The sequence below is a fragment of the Armigeres subalbatus genome, chromosome 3 (genome assembly GCF_024139115.2).
Source record: "Armigeres subalbatus isolate Guangzhou_Male chromosome 3, GZ_Asu_2, whole genome shotgun sequence".
Taxonomy (NCBI): Eukaryota; Metazoa; Arthropoda; class Insecta; order Diptera; family Culicidae; genus Armigeres; species Armigeres subalbatus.
Genome location: NC_085141.1, coordinates 427379526 through 427398385, shown reverse-complemented (window position 1 = coordinate 427398385; position 18860 = coordinate 427379526). Strand labels below are relative to the sequence as shown.

The following is an 18860-nucleotide window of genomic DNA, read 5'->3' as shown; positions in this document are numbered from 1 at the left end:
CCTGTGCGGTATATAAGAGTCTTCTCCATTCGGCTCGGTCCATGGCTACACGTCGCCAACCACGCAGTCTACGGAGGGTCCGCAAGTCATCTTCCACCTGATCGATCCACCTTGCCCGCTGCGCACCTCGCCTTCTTGTGCCCGTCGGATCGTTGTCGAGAACCATTTTCACCGGGTTACTGTCCGACATTCTGGCTACGTGCCCGGCCCATCGCAGTCGTCCGATTTTCGCGGTGTGAACGATGGATGGTTCTCCCAACAGCTGATGCAATTCGTGGTTCATTCGCCTCCTCCACGTACCGTCCGCCATCTGCACCCCACCATAGATGGTATGCAGCACTTTCCTTTCGAAAACTCCAAGTGCGCGTTGGTCCTCCACGAGCATCGTCCAGGTCTCGTGTCCGTAAAGGACTACCGGTCTAATTAACGTTTTGTAGATTGTCAGTTTGGTACGGCGGCGAACTCTATTCGATCGGAGCGTCTTGCGGAGTCCAAAGTACGTACGATTTCCAGCCACTATGCGTCTCCGAATTTCTCTGCTGGTGTCATTTTCGGCAGTCACCAGTGAGCCCAAGTACACAAATTCTTCTACCACCTCGATTTCGTCACCACCGATGCAAACTCGCGGTGGGTGGCTCACATTGTCTTCTCTTGAACCTCTTCCTATCATGTACTTCGTCTTCGACGTGTTGATGACTAGTCCGATCCGCTTAGCTTCCCTCTTCAGTCTGATGTAGGCTTCCTCCATCTTCTCAAAGTTACGTGCCATAATATCTATGTCGTCGGCGAAACCAAATAGCTGGACGGACTTATTGAAAATTGTACCACTCGTGTTAATCCCTGCTCTTCGTATTACCCCTTCCAAAGCGATGTTGAATAGCAAACACGAAAGACCATCACCTTGCCGTAACCCTCTGCGGGTTTCGAAGGGACTCGAGAATGCCCTGAAACTACGCACATCACCCGAGCCATCGTCGCTTTGTTCAACCGTGTCAGTTTATCCGGAAAACCTTGTGCGTGCATTAGCGGCCATAGCTGGTCCTGATCGATTGTATCATATGCGGCTTTGAAGTCGATGAATGATGTGTGGGCACGTTGTATTCGCGGCATTTCTGCAGTACTTGGCGAATGGCGAACACCTGGTCCGTGGTTGAGCGTTCGCCCATAAAACCCGCCTGGTACTGCCCCACGAACTCCCTTGCAGTTGGTGCTAGTCGACGGCATAAAATTTGGGAGAGTACCTTGTAGGCGGCGTTCAGCAATGTGATTGCGCGGTAGTTGCTACAATCCAGCTTATCGCCCTTTTTGTAGATGGGACACACGACACCTTCCATCCACTCCTGCGGCAAAACTTCCTCCTCCCAAATCTTGGTAATGACCCAGTGCAGCGCTCTAGCCAGTGCCTCACCACCGTGTTTAAATAGCTCTCCTGGTAGTTGGTCAACCCCAGGGGCTTTGTTGAAAAAATCTAAATAACATTAATTTATTTACGTGAAAGACCTTTAGGAAGGGGTCCCTTGATTTACACCGCCGAAGCAGTTCGCAAAATTTTTGTTAGCATGTATCCTTGTTCCTTTTCAGAAATTGAGTTAATGATAAAACACTGCAGCTTGCCACCATCACTGATGATTCAATATCGTTCGGCGACTATCATCGAGCTACATCACCAACGGGATACAATAAAAAATTAAACAGGTAACTTTTCTTTTTCTTCTCGGCTTATACTTTTTGTTACCTGACATGATTTTATAATTTACGTCTTCCACAGGAAAGAAATGTGAGCAGCATCAGTTACAGCGTCTTCAGTGAGTATAGCCGGTTGCACCATCGGCGACTGAAATCTACGTTTATGCATCCTATTCTGAATAGCAGTAACCTACTCAACAATTCCACTAATAATTTAAATTTAAAATTAAATGTAATCTAATTCAAATTCAAACAAAAATTGAACTAAAATCAAATTGGAATCATTTCGAAACAAAAAAAAATTGTATTAAAATTAAATTTAAACTAAATTAAAGTTAAATTGAACTTAATTAAAATTGAAGTAGACTTAGCTTAAAAATTAATATATTTTAATAACGAAATTTAAATTGACTGATTACAAATTAAGTTTAAAACTTAATTAAAACTAAACAAAATAGTACCATTAAAACAAATTGAACAACATTAAATTGAATTGTATTTTTATTGTAATATTGAAGTCGAGATTGAAGTAAAATGTATTTAAAATCCCATTGTATTTCTACTGTGAAACAATAAAAAAATGTAAGGAAAAACATTTGAAACACATTGTTTTCTATTGTTTTGGACTTCGAAATCATCCCATTGAAGAACCGTTGAATCAATTGTTTTGCTCTGAATTTTGTATGAAAATTTTTCGATTTTTTTATTGTAAAGATACATAACAACCCCCCTTTTTTATTGTAAAAGTCCCATTTACCATTCACTTTATCGTGGAAAACCATTGTCTATGATGTGATTTAGCTGTTAAAATTCCATTACATTCAATGGTAATTATTATGTTTTAATTGGTGATGTAACAGTAAAATTTATGATATTTTAATCATATTTTTTATCCGGGAATACATGCCTAATAAGGAATGTGTGCTGGTCCGAATATCGGCAGCGGTGCTTTTGGCTTCATGCCGAAAACCGTTATTCAAGCCAGCGGCGCTACATGGATCGGCGTTACGATTTCTTATTGCGCTCATTTCTTAGATTTTGTATTGCTCCGGACTTTATAAGACGGAAGCATCTTTTGAAATCCTCTAAAAATCGAGAGAAATTCCACTTGAAGGGCAGTATTGACTTAATCAGTAGAGAGGTTACGGAATTTTGTTCAATATTACCAAAAGGAATTTTGACAACTGATCTGCATGGAGCAAATTGTCACTTTTACTTACGGAACAATCGAGCAGAATATTTTTCCGAAAGTAAAGTGACAGGTCCCATTACTAATTTCCACGGGTAAATCTTGGAAATATCCACAGAAACTTATTTGGAAATTGCATAAGAAATTCTTCAGAATTTTTCTGAAAATTATTCCTTATTTCAACGAAAGCGAATTGGAATTCACAAAGGAAACTTTTTGGAAAACTCTTTGGAGTTTCCAAAGAAAATTGCTAAGAATCTGCATGTAAAATTTCTCAGAATTTGCAACGGGAACTCTTAGGTTTCAGCAATTTTTTGCAAGGAATTGTCCGTAAAGTCCGCGGAAAATTCTTCTGAATTCCCATTGAATTATTTGCTGAAGTTTCAGCAAGTTTCAATTCTTTGGAATTCCAGTGAGAAATCTTTGGATATCCACGGGAATGTCTTCGGAATTTCAACGACAAATTTATCAATGGATTACAAATGGATTTTTTTAGAATTACCAATGGAAAATCATCGGGATTTTCAAAAAAAAATGGTCAAAACATCCACGGAAACCTGCGTGGAAAGTTATTGATCAGTGTCGTGATATAATACATCAGCGCGCTGATGCAAAAATGTCAAATTTGGTCTACGTGGCTTACGGACAGCCAACGAGTGCTATTTAATTGACCTTTCCCGTCAAAAATGGTATATTCTTGTTTTATTGTCTCAGTCGATTATTTGCCTATTATTTAAGGACAACTTTACCGAAGAACCCATATTTTTTGAAGCCTCTTACTATTTTTAAAATCCAAAACAAAAACCGAAAAAGTGCTGCACGTGTGAACCGACCTGAAAAATTCCCCCGATGTTCGTTCAAAATTGAGCCAATCTTTAAAAACAGCACTTTTTCGATTTTTGTTTTAAATTAAAAAAAAAACTTAGTGCCGTCAAAAACATGGGTTCTTTGGGAAAGTTCATCTTAAATAAGCCAAAGAATCCTAGAGTGCTTTGAGAATAGGTCGTATAGGGCACTGTACGGACGAATCTTTTTCTTTTTCGTTCTTTATGGAATTTGACGTTTACTGGCCTTGTTGTTTTCATTTTTTTTTTTGCAGTGAAAAAGAGACAAAGTAGTCCGTGCAGTGCTCTATGTGCGAAAGAGAGGTCAAGTAACCATGAAGCTTTGAATGCTTGCAAAAAACACCGCCCTTAAAGTAGCTATAAAGTGGAAAAGGGCACTTATAAGACCGAATTAATGTTTCATTACTTTGATATGCTGAAATAAAGCAACAGTAATGCATCGCCGCATTCGTAATGCTGATTTAGATTATCGTTGTCTGACAGTTGATGAATAAACGCATCGTCAAACATCGGTAAAACTGATCTAATGCAATTATCATTTAGAATATCCAGTTTGAACATATCCAAATCTTAAATCATGCACATGGGCTCTACAGGCATGTGTGGACCCCATGGGTTGCTATTGACTTTGTATCGAGCCCAGTTGTCATCACTGAAATAGTATTGGGTACAGAACTAGTAGTTTTCGTGACTGTCATGTGAAAACGAAAACAGTTGCATTTTCATTTTCAAGAGATCACATGAAAATGTAGCCGTCTCCCGGTCACCTGTCACATAACAAGCAGTCATGATGGAAATGTTGCTTTGTTTTGAAATCTAAATTTCTGAATAGTTTTAATAGATCGCTCGCGCTTAGTTTCATAGGGTCGTAACTGGATTGATCGATTTCTCTTAATCGATTTTATATTTTGTTAATAACTCAATTGTTTTTAAAGCTACAACCGTGATTATTGATTCTGGTGCAAGATACAATCATCCTTTATCACACCAAACCATAAAATCATCGATAATCTAGCACAATTTGCCACAATAATAATAGGAAAACACTAAGTGCGAGATCTGTGCAAATAACGATAACTAGTCGATAAAATGATTGCATTGTTTTTGATTTTCGAGTTAGAAGTAACATTATTGAAGAATAAACAGCTTGTTTACAATAGTTTGATGCGCTTTCATGAAATAAAAATCCGTGATAATTTGGCAGAATTCCTTTCATTGTTTATGTTTTCTATGAAAACGAGAGAGAATAAAATGTAAATATCGCGCGATCTCTCTCAATGAAAATGAAAATCTCAGTACTCACTGGGAACATTTTTGAGAAAAACAGCAATAAAATTGTTCAAGCGCGATATTCGGCTTTTTGTCCATATAAAAGTAGCCAACTGATGATCCTCCCTCCGCAGATTACAGGATGTCCGATCAACATTCTAAAATCATTTTCGGAAAATTTATGAGCTGACGATTATTTTGTGAATTTGACTGAGAAATGTCGGAAATATGACTAAGTCATATCCGGGTCAATATAACCCGAACACCGTTAGTGTGAGTTTTTTTGGAGCCCTTCAGGAACGTCCTACAAAGTAGATCAACGTTTAGGAACATAGTTTTCCACGAAATAGGAAAAGTCAAGAAGTTTCAAACCTCCACATTGTTGCGTTAAAAACCTTAACAACATTGACCCGAACACGTTTATTTTATTACCAGACTAAGGCCGGAGTGGCCTTTGCAATACATAAAAGTCTTCTCCATTCAGCTCGGTCCATGGCTGCACTTCGCCAACCACGCAGTCTGCTGTGGGTCTGCAAATCGTCCTCCACCTGATCGATCCACCTTGCCCGCTGTGCACCTCGCCTTCTTGTTCCCGTCGGATCGTTGTCGAGAACCATTTTCACCGGATTACTGTCCGACATTCTGGCTACGTGCCCGGCCCCCGCAGTCTTCCGACTTTCGCGGTGTGAACGATGGATGGTTCTCAAAACAGCTGATGCAACTCGTGGTTCATTCGCCTCCTCCACGTACCGTCCGCCATCTGCACCATAGATGGTACGGAGCACTTTCATTTCGAAAACTCCCAGCGCGCATTGGTCCTCCACGAGCATCGTCAAGATATCCTGCTGCATGAGAAAGGCATCACCAAAAATGGTGTACTGAACCAAAAAGGATATCAACATGGCTGAATGCGAGTGAGGCAGTGTCACTACTAAGTGAAATAATTTACGTTTATATCTTCATTTAACGAAGATATAGGTATGATGAGATGATGCTTTTGGGTTTATCTTTAGAAAACGAGCTGGACAAATCAATTCAATAATTATCGACCACAGTGAATGTAGATAAAAATTTGCATGTTATTGAAATTTCAGTTGCTGCACAGTTACGTGAACACTTAATTGTATTCCACTAACGCACGTAAACATCATTCATATCAATTATTTGGACGTAAAACAACACAGACATCACGCGATTGTCACGTCTATGTGATTTCCACGTGAAAACAACGTGCAGATTTGTTTTTAGTTGTGGCCCTCACATAGCCTTCAGCGTTTGACAGCTCATTATTACTAATTGATATTCCTTCACGTGGGATCTTTGCTTCGCTACACGAAGCACTCTACTGCCATGCAGTACAGGTCGACCGGCATGGTAACAGACTATATTTGTCAGACGCTTGGGCGTCATTGGGATCAAATGCATCTAGCAGACGAGCATAATATGGTCTAATGAGTACCACTCCTGCCTTATAAACTCCAGATTGTGGGTTCAAACCCAGTCTCGTCCATTTAGCTGTCTATGCAGTGCTTGGTATGTAGTCGTGCACAGGAGGTGCATTGCAACCCTAGGTGAGCTTCTAACGATCCGTCGGCTGTCGCGTGTGTCTGTCAACGGTTCAGGGACTCGTTGTATACCCCAAGTGGACGCGCTGGTTCCATAGTCGATCGATAGTTGGTTTAGTAAGTCGGTCGTTGTCAACCCAACATCACATTGTCTGGCTGTGCTCCTCCGCGCAGATGTCTGGCTACAGATTTCCATTACCATTTAAAAAAGATAAGATACATCTAGCAAAATTTGACACGAGTTTATTGACTATTGTACTAGAATATAGATGGAAACAGCATTTCATGTATAACAATGATAACGCCTTCCATTTTCACTCTGTTTGTGCATCTTTACGATGCTATAAAGCTTCCGATGAATTATTGTATTGGTTATGCATTTTATTATTCATTTTTTCTCAATGAATCAAATCACGATTCGAATCATGAGCGGTAATCTGGGCCATAATTCTGATGGGATTTGACTCATGCATAATTTGAATCGCCGATGAGATTTGCGAATTTGAGATTTTACCAACACTGTAATGAGGATATGATCTATTTTATCAGGGATTCTCCAAAACGGGCTCTCAGGGATCAATTTTGTCTGGGATTCTGTTTCAGGCTCTCTAATCAAATGGTACCACCAATCTAGGACCGATTTGCACAGTAAGATGGACTGTAATGTATGTGTAGATGTCGTCTGTCCTGGCGAACTAATCTAGTGTAGTTGAATTTTTCACAACTTTGTCTGACAATGATGCTTCAGGTGACTCGAAGCGGTTCCCGAGTAAACATAATAAAAGCATAGAGAATCTGAAAACATAATGAGAGCATAGAGAAAACACATTTTGATTTCGACATCAAATTGAAATCATAAATTGTTTTCAAATATGAATCATCATGATTGATTACATATTTTGATCTCATTTTGCTGCAGATTTCTAAATTGTTTGATCTGATATCAAACTGTGTACTTATTTTGTTATCGGAACCAGGGTTTGTAGAAATGGCTTTCAATAGATAACGAACAACGACGAAAGAGAGGCAAAAACTGTTCCGAATCATAACAAGCCATGAAAACAAATTTATCAAACTTGTATACAAGTGCGAGAAATTGAATCGGATAGGCAGTTCCCACAGAAAAATGGTGATTCTCGCTTTGTTTTCGCTCCATTCGTGTTGGTTACTGCACAGCTGTGTAAAACAAGTTGAAATGCATCATCAGAGCCAGTGCTCTCCGTATTTGGAGCTCTCTAAAAGAAATTTATCAGCCTCCCGAATCAGTTCTCTATCATGATAGCTTGTGAAAAAAGTCTTTCGCGGTATGCTACATATCGTATGTATACATAGATGATAAGTGAGAGACTTGTTCTTTCTCTTTAGGATTCAATCCCTGATCGGAACCAATATCAAAATTAGTTTTCGATTTGCTCTCATCGATAGCAGGAATAGTTTTCGATTTGGTGTCCAAGTAATATTTTTCTGCTATACATTTTGTTATTTTAACCGTTAAAACGACCAAAACGACCAAAAGATTTCACAACATCAAAACATCAAGTGATCAAAACAAGTTATCGATTTACTCTCAAGCTTTGCTCGGGATCTCTGCTGCTGCCGAGCGATCGTTTTCTGGGCTTCGAAGGTTGAAAATCTATAGGAGACCCAGTATGTGACAACAGCGACTGAATTCCACATCTCTACTGCACTTCCACAATGACATGGCCAATAAAATAAATGTGGATGAAGTGGATAATCAATGTATCTCCAGAAATTGCCAGAGAATACAAAGTTTTTGATGTAAGTAGGACATATAAAAACAAAATTAAAAATCGATTGAATAGATGTTCGAAACCCGACTATCTTTACTCTATGGATCGTTCCCTCGGTGGAAGGTAGGTAGATAGGGACCAACATTAGGCATTCAGTGGCAATAGGGGTCTTTCAGTACATACACTTTGACGTGCTAGAGTTCAGCGAGGACATCCCAGTCGTTGGAGTTAGTCTCCGAGCATGCCAATAAGCATAGTTAACATCCCTTTTGGTGTGGCCCACTACCCGCCATCAGAAATAAGGTGAGTATCATTTTTGACAACTCTCTCTCTCTCCCTCTCCTCCTCTTGGGAGACATGAACGCGCACCACTCGGCCTGCATGGAGTCTGCTGATCCGATGCCGCTCAATAATGGTTCACTAACCTTCTTCAATGGCCATTCGGCCACCGCCAGTCGGTCCATTCTCCCCATACTCAAGTGGGAAGTGTCTTCCGACCTTTTTTAGGAACAATCACTTTCTAATAAAAGTCAATGCCCACGCCTCCCCTCCTAACACCTCCCGGAGGCCACGATGGCGATACGTTGCCGCAGACTAGAAAGCCTATGACAACCACCACCGACGAACGCGCTCTTGAGAAAGAACTTTATGAGCATGTAACAAACTCTTTTGACGTCCGGATTTGGAGACCCCTCGTTTTGAACTGCACGCTTCAATTGTCTACGACTGACTCCCCGATTCCATTATGACCCTTATGATCATCCGTACCATGCGAGGCTTACTTGTGTGCTCGCTCATACATTCAGTCCCATTCGCTTGCACCACTCTTAGTCACTCGCTCCGTGGGCTTATGTCCCCTAATTCTGAGGTGCCGCAGAGGTATCGCGTCGTCGGAGATACACCTGGACGGACTCCTATTAGAACACAACCCGCTGCAAGTATCGTCCTCCGTTAGGCCCCTCGGTAGGATTTAGCATGATCGCCAGCAAATGTCGATAAAGGCATCAACTTTCAGGGCCGTGTATCGAGTTGGCGGAACACTTCATCCCCAACCGTAAAATTGTTTAAGTACTCGGCATCTCCGTCGACCGTGGCCTCACATGTCTGCCTGGTTTCCGCTCTGTTAACCTTCCGCAGCTCGCTTCAACTTTCATAACACGAGAACTCGCGTGTTGTAAAAAGTACAACAGTCCGAAAATTTGTTATATTGAAGCCAATTAAAATGATATCAACGTTTTTTTTTTCGGGAGAATAATAAAGGGGATAAAGTCAAATGAATCTTCTGCTGGTAATCCTTAAGATTCGGAACTGACGAACACAGGAAAACAATAGTCAATTTTCTGATTCTTATAACTATTCTAAAAATCATGGCGTAGTGAAACAAATTCTGAATCCATCTATGGTTCAATGAGTCAAGGAAAAAACTCATTTGGAATTCTTACACTAAGAAATCTAGGAATCTATGGGATTTAGGAAGTTACCGTATTCTACAAAGTTGTTCGAGAATTAGAATCCAATATGTTGAGAAACTGTTGAATTCAGAATTCAGCCGCAAGGTGACGCTAGTGTATATGATTTATTAGTTTGGTTCGATATCTCGGGATCTGTGGGAATGAGAAAGTTGCCGTCTTCTACAATGTTATTCGAAGAGTGGAAACCAATATGTTGACAAACTGACTAGTTTGGAATTCATCCACAAGGAGGCGCTACTGTATATGTGTTCGGACGTAATTAAAAACCCAGTTTTTGAAGCAGCAGTTTGATGATATTGGCAGTCGGAGAAGCTGGACTAGGGGAATCATTGAGCAGCTGATTCAAGGAAGAGACGGTCGAATTCGCCAAGCATTGGTGAGGACCAATCGGAAAGTGCTGCGTCGACCGGTGACCAAATTGGCGGTGCTGGAACTCGGTAGTAAATCTGCCCAAGGAACCGAGCCTAGACCAGAGTTACGGGCGGGAGATTGTTAGCACCGCTGCCCGATAATAGGAGTACCGACGGTAGCCGTCAAATCATTGGCCCCGTTGAAAAGTGAGACTACTGCGTTTCAACTAACTGCGGGAGAAAGGAGTACTGCGGTCGACCGTTTCCGGGCTGTGTGATGAAGCCTTTTTTGTTTACGTATGGTAGAACGAAAGTGCAACATTAATTAAAATTATGTCGAATTCGTTTTACCTGGGTCAGTGCCAACCCGAACCCTGAATAAAAAAACATTTTCAGGTCCATCTGTCATTGGATATGTTGGTGTGCGTAGCATCGTGTTTGTTTTGATTTGAAACATATGATCCAGGACATCCAGTGCACTAGCAGTGCACTAGCAGTGCGTTGGCCTTGACTAATCAGATCATGATAAATAAAAAAAAGTGCGTGAACTGTTTTTCCGGATAATGGAATTTACTCTTGGGCGGCGGATATATGAATTTAATTATTTATATTCTATAATGCTGTGCACATTTTTATACAAAGAATTCCGTATAGAATTCATGTAAAGGAGTTCCTTGTGGATTTTTTTTCCGGAAGTACCATGAAGGATTCCTCAGAAAGTTCCTTGAAGGATTCATCCGAATGTTTGTTCAGAATTTCCTCCGAAAGTTCCTTCAGGATTGTCTCCAGAAGTTCCTTCGGGATTTCCTCCGGAAGTTCCTCCAGGAATTCCTCATAAGTTCCTCGGGAAGCTCCACCAGGAACTCCTCCGGAAGTTCCTTCAGGAATTCATCCGAAAGTTCACTAGGAATTCCTCCACTAATTCATCCAGGAATTTCTTCGAAAAAATTCCTGCTTCCTGGAGGAGCTTTCGTAAGAATTTCTGTTTTAGCTTCCGGTGAAACTCCTGAAGGACTTCCGGGGGAATTCCTGGAGGATTTTGCGGAAGATTTCTTGGAAGAACTTCCGGCAGAACTCCTCCAAGAACTTCCAGAAGAGCTCCTTCCCTTCCAGAGGAATTCCTCAAGGAACTTCCGGAGGAATTCCTCAATAAACTTCCAGAGGAGTTCCTAAAGGATCTTCCGGAGGAATCCATCAAGGAACTTCCGGGGGAATTCCTTAAAGACCTTCAGGAGGAATTCCTCAATTAACTTCCAGAGGCGTTCCTAAAGGATCTTCCGGAGGAATCCCTCAAAGAACTTCCGGAGGAATTCCTCAAGGAACTTCCGGAGGAATTCCTCAAAAAACTTTCAGAGGAGTTCCTCCAAATTAATTCCTGGAGCAACTTTCAAAGAAAACCCTGGAACAGTATTCAAAGATATTCCTAGAAGATTTTCAAAGGAATTCATCTCTTGGAAAAAAATATGGAGGAATGCCTGAAAGATATCGCCAATGAATGCATACAAGAATTCAAAAAAGAATTGCTGGAATTAAATTCTGAAACGCACGAAAGAGTTTTTGGAATAATTTCAAAAGAAATTCTGGATATTATTTTAGAAAGAATTCTATTCGGTATTCCTCAAATATATTTGTCTGACAATTCTTAGCGGATTTTGTGAACGGGTTTCAAGGGGAATCCATCCACCGACCTAATTTAGGATACAATCTGTGAGGAAAACCCTGAATGAACGTAAGAATAACTTCCCTAACAATTGTTTTTAAAACTGAATCTAGACAACAGTACCGGATTAATTTCATTTAAAACTACAATAACAAATATAACGAAATTCCTGAAAAAAATTTCAACGCGCATTTTATTTGAATAACAGACAGTTTCGTTTTTCCCTTCTGCTTGTTTATTCCGCCCAGTCCCACCCACTCATATGGTTTTGACAGTTGAAGTACAGTTGTATTGGTGAACCCGGTGCGAAACCGTGAAACAACACAGTGCGAACCCGACAGCTTTGGGGTTGGAACTAGTGCGAACCTAGTTCCAACCTGAGCGAATAAAAAAAACACTTTGACAGCACTTAGGTTGGAACTGGTTCCAACCTAGGTTGGAACTTTTTTAAAACGAATTCGACATTAATATCAAATTAATAATAAAATAAAATTAACTCAAAAATAAATGATGAGTTTGCAACACCAGAAGGAGGATTCTAACCTAGAAACAACGGCGTTCGATTGTGCACTGTGCGACCGGCCAAACCACGCAGATGAACAGATGGTCCAGTGCGGGAAATGTACCCGCTGGTTTCATTTCTCCTGTGCGGGTGTCTCGGATGAGGTACACGATGTTTCCTGGAATTGCGAGGCCTGTACGGACGGCACGGACGATGGAGCTGCTGGCGGTAGAAACAGCAAGAGAAATTCTGTCATCGAAGTTGTGGATTCCGACCTCCAAGAAGATGAAAACTGGATTGCGAACGAACTGCAGCAGAAAGTAGCAGACGAAAAGCATAAAAAGGAGTTGGAATTGATGATGGAGATTCGGCGACGGAACTTCCGCCGGGAGTTGAAGCGTCAAGAAGAACGACGTCTGGCGGAACTAGAGCTTGAACGAGAGATGATGGAGATGCGAAAAGCGGCCGACGAGAAGTTCCGAAAAATGAAGGAGCAACTGTGGACAAAATACGGAGAAGAAAGCGACAAGAATTCTGCGGATCCGATGCGAAAACCGGACAAGAAAGTTCAGCAACCAATCGCTGATCACCGTGGCTCGTATCCAAAGAACTCCACTCCCGTTGGTCCGGGAAATAAGTTTCCGAAATCTCAAATAACCCCTTTGCGAATTTCGGATGCTTTGTCGAGAAAAGCAACCGATACGATCACGGCGAAAAATACTCAATCCCACCATCCAGCTGCTAACGAGGGTCAGTCGCGTGACGATAGTGGCTCAGAAGAGAGCGATAATGAAAATAATAATAACGAAGGACGGGTAGTACTTATTGCCAAGCTTACAAAGGCTAATCTAGCGGCTAGACAAGGCCCGTTCTAAAAACTACCTAGTTTTACCGGGAGGCCTGAAGAGTGGCCGATGTCAATCGAGCAATCGAGCGTGCAACTGGTCGAATTTGGAGAATCTGGGCCGATTGCAGGAGAGTATCAAGGGCCCGGCACTTGAAGCTGTGAGGAGTAGACTTTTGCTTCCTGACATGGTGCCATCGGTCATCGAGACGCTGAAGAAACTATACGGCAGACCGGAACAACTTCTTCAGACTCTGTTGGTAAAGGCAAGGAAAGCAGATCCACCACGAATCGACCGGCTCCAGACGTTCATTAAATTTGGCCTCGTTGTGCAGCAACTGAGTGATCATTTGGTTGCAGCGGGACTTTTGGACCACCTGGTTAATCCTACAATGATCCAGGAACTTGTGGACAAATTACCTCCTAGCACAAAACTCGATTGGGTGCGCTACAAACGTCAGCAGGAGATAGTCACACTAGCTACCTACCTTTTCGGAATTCCTTTCCGAAATAGTTTCAGATGCCAGTGAAGTGACGCTCTTCACCGAAATGCAGCTGGACTATGGTGGACGCGACAGCAGGGACAAGCAAAAGCGGAGAGAAGCATCAGGAAGGTTATCTGCGCACGCACCTCGGTGAGGTGGAGAAGCTGCAGACAAGCGGAACTAAGGCAACGTTACCCCAGACACAATCGTACATCAAAGCGGACAGTCGCAAACCCTGTCGAATTTGCCAACGAACAGATCATCGAATTCGATACTGCGACGAATTTGGCAAGCTTACGTGGGATCAACGAATGAAGGAAGTCAGCAAGTGGAAGTTGTGCAATATTTGCCTAAACGATCACGGGCTAGCACGGTGCCGTTTCAAGACAAAATGCAACATTGGTACCTGCCAGGAACGTCACCATCCCTTGCTTCATCCACCCCAAAATCAGCGTCAAGCGACCCCATTAACAACGGATTGCAACGTCCATGATCTACAGTCAAATCAACCGGTAATTTTTCGCATGGTACCAGTCAGGCTATCTAACGGCGAGCGGTTTGTTGATGTAATAGCTTTTCTTGACGAAGGTGCTTCTTACTCATTAGTGGAAAAGAAGTGGCTGAGCAGATCAAGTTGGAAGGAGTACCGCAGCCGATGTTGGTGAAGTGGACTGCCGGTATAACAAGAATGGAACGAGACTCGAGATGTGTCCACCTGTCAATATCGGGATGCAACTCGACAAAACAGTTCACACTGAGAAACGTGCAAACCGTTGATCAACTAAAACTTCCCAAGCAGACCTTGGACTACAGCGCAGTTGCTGCCAAGTACAGTCATCTGAAGGATCTCCCGGTTGCAGATTATCGCTGTGGTTCACCGAAAATACTTATTGGACTGAAACATCTACACGTGTACGCGCCTTTGGAGTCTCGTGTCGGAAACCCAGGTGATCCAATTGCCGTACGCACACAACTCGGCTGGACAGTGTATGGTCCCAAGCAACAAACTGACCAGACGGCTGGGTTCTTCGGTCATCATGACGTGCAGCATACTGCTGATTTGGAACTTCACGAATTACTTCACAACTTCTTCACGCTTGAGGAATCTGGTATATCTGTGACCCCGCTTCCAGAATCAAATGAGGATCGGCGTGCTCGAGAATTGCTGGAGAAAACTACCGTCCGAAAGGGAGATCGTTACGAAACCGGTCTCTTGTGGAAAGAAAATCATACGCAACTGCCAGACAGCTACCCCATGGCGGTCAAACGAATGGAATGCCTGGAAAAGAAACTAATCAGAAACCCGGAGTTGCAAGACAAAGTGTCCAAGCTTATTGAGCAATATTTAGAAAAGGGATATGCCCACAAAATCACGGCTCAAGATCTAGAGGATGCAGTACCAGGCAGAACGTGGTACCTTCCATTAAATGTGGTTCTGAATCCGAAGAAACCAGGCAAAATTCGCCTTGTCTGGGATGCGGCAGCAGCGGTTCAAGGCACGTCACTAAACTCGACATTGCTTAAAGGCCCGGACCTACTAGTGAATCTTCCTGTTGTGCTTTACCATTTTCGCGAGCGGCCAATCGCCTTTGGAGGTGATATCGCGGAGATGTATCACCAGATCCTGATCAAACGAAGTGATAAGCAAGCGCAGCGGTTCTTGTACCGCGACGATCCCTCTTGTCCTCCCCAAACCTATGTGATGGACAGAGCAACATTCGGCTCAACGTCTTCGCCGTGCTCTGCGCAGCACGTAAAAAACAAGAATGCGCAAATGTTCGCCGACCAGTTTCCGGAAGCGGTACAAGCGATCGTCGACAAACATTATGTCGACGATTATTTAGATAGCACCGACACCATCGATGAGGCAGTAAAACGCGCACTCGAAGTAAGAATGATCCACTCGAAGGCCGGATTCCACATCCGCAATTGGGTGTCAAACTTAGATGTTTTTGGAAAAACTGGGTGAGCCCAGAAAAGAGCAACTGGTCCGATTCACATATAATAAAACTACCACCACTGAGCGGATTCTCGGGGTCTCTTGGGACCCCGTTGAAGATGTGTTCGTTTTCTCGGCCAAGCTGCGCGAAGATTTGGAACCATTCATTACTGGAACTCAGCGACCATCGAAGCGCCAGGTCGCCAGCTGTATCATGAGTTTTTTCGACCCACACGGCTACTTGGCCCCAATTACTATTCACAGAAAAAATCTGCTTCAAGATTTTTGGCGTATTGGTCGCACCTGGGATGAGAAAATTACTGATGAAGCTGCCACGAAGTGGAATCGTTGGACAACTGCTATGCCCGCTGTTGAATCCCTTAAAATTCCTCGCTGTTACTTTTCGTCGGCAAGGCCGATGGATCGTGACGGCTTACAACTGCATATTTTTGCAGATGCAAGCGAAAACGCCTATGGCTGTGTGGCCTACTTTCGAACGGTGATCGAAGGTCTACCCAAGAATGCATTAGTTGCCGCTAAGACAAAAGTGGCGCCGTTGCAACATGAGTCCATCCCCAGACTGGAACTAAATGCGGCGGAACTAGCTTTCAGTTACGATCAAAGCTGGCCACTCTATTCCCATCACAAAAACTGTTTTCTGGATTGACTCTCGGACGGTGTTGGCGTGGATTCACTCGGACCACAGGAAATATAAACAGTTTGTGGCGCACCGTATTGGCAAGATCCTGAGTCGGACGAGTGTCATTGAATGGCGTTGGGTTCCGGGCCTGATGAATATCGCCGACATTCTGACCAAGTGGAAATCTGGGCAACCTCTGGATCCTAGTGGAGAATACGTGAACGGTCCAAATTTTCTATATCGCCCAGAAAAATTTTGGCCTCCAAATGGAAAAATAGCACCAAACCCAATGGAGGAGCTTGAGCCGTACATTTATTCCACGAAATTGAAATGAAGGACAACTTTATTGACAGTACTCGCTTCTCGTCGTGGAATATATTAGTGCGTACAATAGCGTGCTGTAAACGATTTGCATCGAATTGTCGAAGAAGGCAAATAAACCAACCGATCGACGCGCTGCCAAGTACACCCCACTTACACAAAATAGTGAACAATACAGTTGATGCAGTAATAACACCACTAACGAGGGAAGAATATTTGCTAGCTGAGAATTATCTGTGGAGAGCAGTTCAACAAGAAGTATTTGCGGATGAGGTAAAAACGCTAATAAAAAATCGCAATTTGCCCCCCGAAAAATGGCACTCTTTAGCCCACTACACAAGCTTTCGCCGATGATGGATGAGAACGATGTCATCCGAATGGAAGGAAGGTCTGCTCACGCCGAATTCATACCGTTTGAACTGAGATTCCCGATTGTACTACCCAAAAACCACGATATTACTAAGAAGCTGCTGATATTTTACCACAAGAAGTTTGGTCATGCCAATCGTGAAACCGTGGTAAACGAGGTGCGTCAGCGTTTTTACATCCCGAACGTGCGAGCAGCGGTGCTGCAGGTGATACGGGAATGCATATGGTGCCGAGTCTACAAGTGCAAGCCCAAGTTCCCGAGGATGGCTCCATTGCCCGATCAGCGACTTGTCCCGAATATGCGGCCGTTCAGCTTTGTAGGGATCGACTACTTCGGGCCAATCAGCGTGACTGTAGGACGACGGTCGGAGAAGAGATGGGTGGCGCTGTTGACTTGTTTCACCACAAGAGCTATCCATATGGAAGTCGCCCATAGCCTCACCAGTCAGGCTTGCATTATGGCGATTCGTCGATTCATATGCCGACGAGGAGTTCCGCTGGAGTTTTTTTCTGATAATGGGACAAATTTCCAAGCCGTCAGCAAGGAGTTTGGTCTGCTGGGCCAGCAAATTGACATTGCCTGCGCAGAAGAATTCACAGATGCCAGAACACAGTGGCATTTTAACCCGCCTTCAGCTCCCCACATGGGTGGGAGTTGGGAGCGACTGGTGCGTTCTGCAAAAGAAGCGATGAAGGCGCTCGACGACGGTAGGCGTTTAACGGATGAAGTGTTGCTGACAGTTTTGGCCGAATCGGAGGAGATGATTAATTCACGACCGTTGACGTATGTGCCTCAAGAATCAGCGGAAGCCGAAGCTTTGACTCCAAATCATTTCCTTCGAGGACTGCCAGCAAATGTACTCAAATTGGAGCCAGCCGCAGTTGACCAAGCAAGGGCTCTGAGGGACCAATACATAAGATCACAGCAGTTGGCAGACTTGCTGTGGCAAAGGTGGGTGAAAGAATACATCCCGAACATAAATCAGCGCACTAAGTGGCATGGCGAAAGCCAACCGATCGCTGTAGGAGATTTGGTCTACATTACAGATAGTGGCAATCGGAGAAGCTGGACTAGGGGAATCATTGAGCAGCTGATTCAAGGAAGAGACGGTCGAATTCGCCAAGCATTGGTGAGGACCAATCGGAAAGTGCTGCGTCGACCGGTGACCAAATTGGCGGTGCTGGAACTCGGTAGTAAATCTGCCCAAGGAACCGAGCCTAGACCAGAGTTACGGGCGGGAGATTGTTAGCACCGCTGCCCGATAATAGGAGTACCGACCCCGTTGAAAAGTGAGACTACTGCGTTTCAACTAACTGCGGGAGAAAGGAGTACTGCGGTCGACCGTTTCCGGGCTGTGTGATGAAGCCTTTTTTGTTTACATATGGTAGAACGAAAGTGCAACATTAATTAAAATTAATATCTTTATTGCGATCAAATTACAATTCGTAAATTTAGAGCAGATGTAAAGTTTAATCGATTTGTAAGTACCTGGGTGAGAATTCTTGCAATAAGCAATTGCTAATTGAATTATATTTAGGTGAGTGACAAATCGCCCCTCGAGATAAAAACTGACGTTTGTTCGGATAGATAAAAACATTGAAAATACCATTTATGTAAGTTCATTAAACTTTATTCCTCATATCTTAAACCTAATAAAATGAATTTTTGTAGTTTTGAGCTGCCAATATCATCAAACCGCTGCTTCAAAAACTGGGTTTTTAATTACGTCCGAACAATATGAGAGATCAGTTCTTCGATATCCCGGGATCTGTGGGATCCCGTGGGAAGTTGTCGTCTTCTATGGAGTTGTTCGAGCATTGGAAACCAATATGTTGATAAACTGTTTAGTTCAAAATTCAGCCGTAAGGTGGCGCTAGTGTAGATGAGAGATCAGTTTAGTTCGATATCTCGGAATCTCTGGGATTTAGAAAATTGCCGTCTTCTACAAAGTTTAAAAATTGTTTGTTTGGAT

At 43.0% G+C, this 18860-nt stretch overlaps 2 protein-coding genes across 2 annotated transcripts; both read left to right on the top strand.

Annotated features, from left to right (window-relative positions):
* The first annotated feature begins 13695 nt into the window (after window positions 1-13695).
* Window positions 13696-16224, top strand: LOC134223146 (uncharacterized). The gene is made up of 3 exons (XM_062702286.1): window positions 13696-14174; window positions 14225-15506; window positions 15565-16224. Exons 1-3 carry the CDS (start codon window positions 13696-13698, stop codon window positions 16222-16224), a joined length of 2421 nt encoding a protein of 806 aa, XP_062558270.1.
* A 608-nt stretch (window positions 16225-16832) lies between these two features.
* On the top strand, window positions 16833-18137 carry LOC134223145 (uncharacterized). The gene has a single exon (XM_062702285.1). The coding sequence runs from the start codon at window positions 16833-16835 to the stop codon at window positions 18135-18137; it is 1305 nt and encodes a 434-aa protein (XP_062558269.1).
* The last annotated feature ends 723 nt before the right edge of the window (window positions 18138-18860 follow it).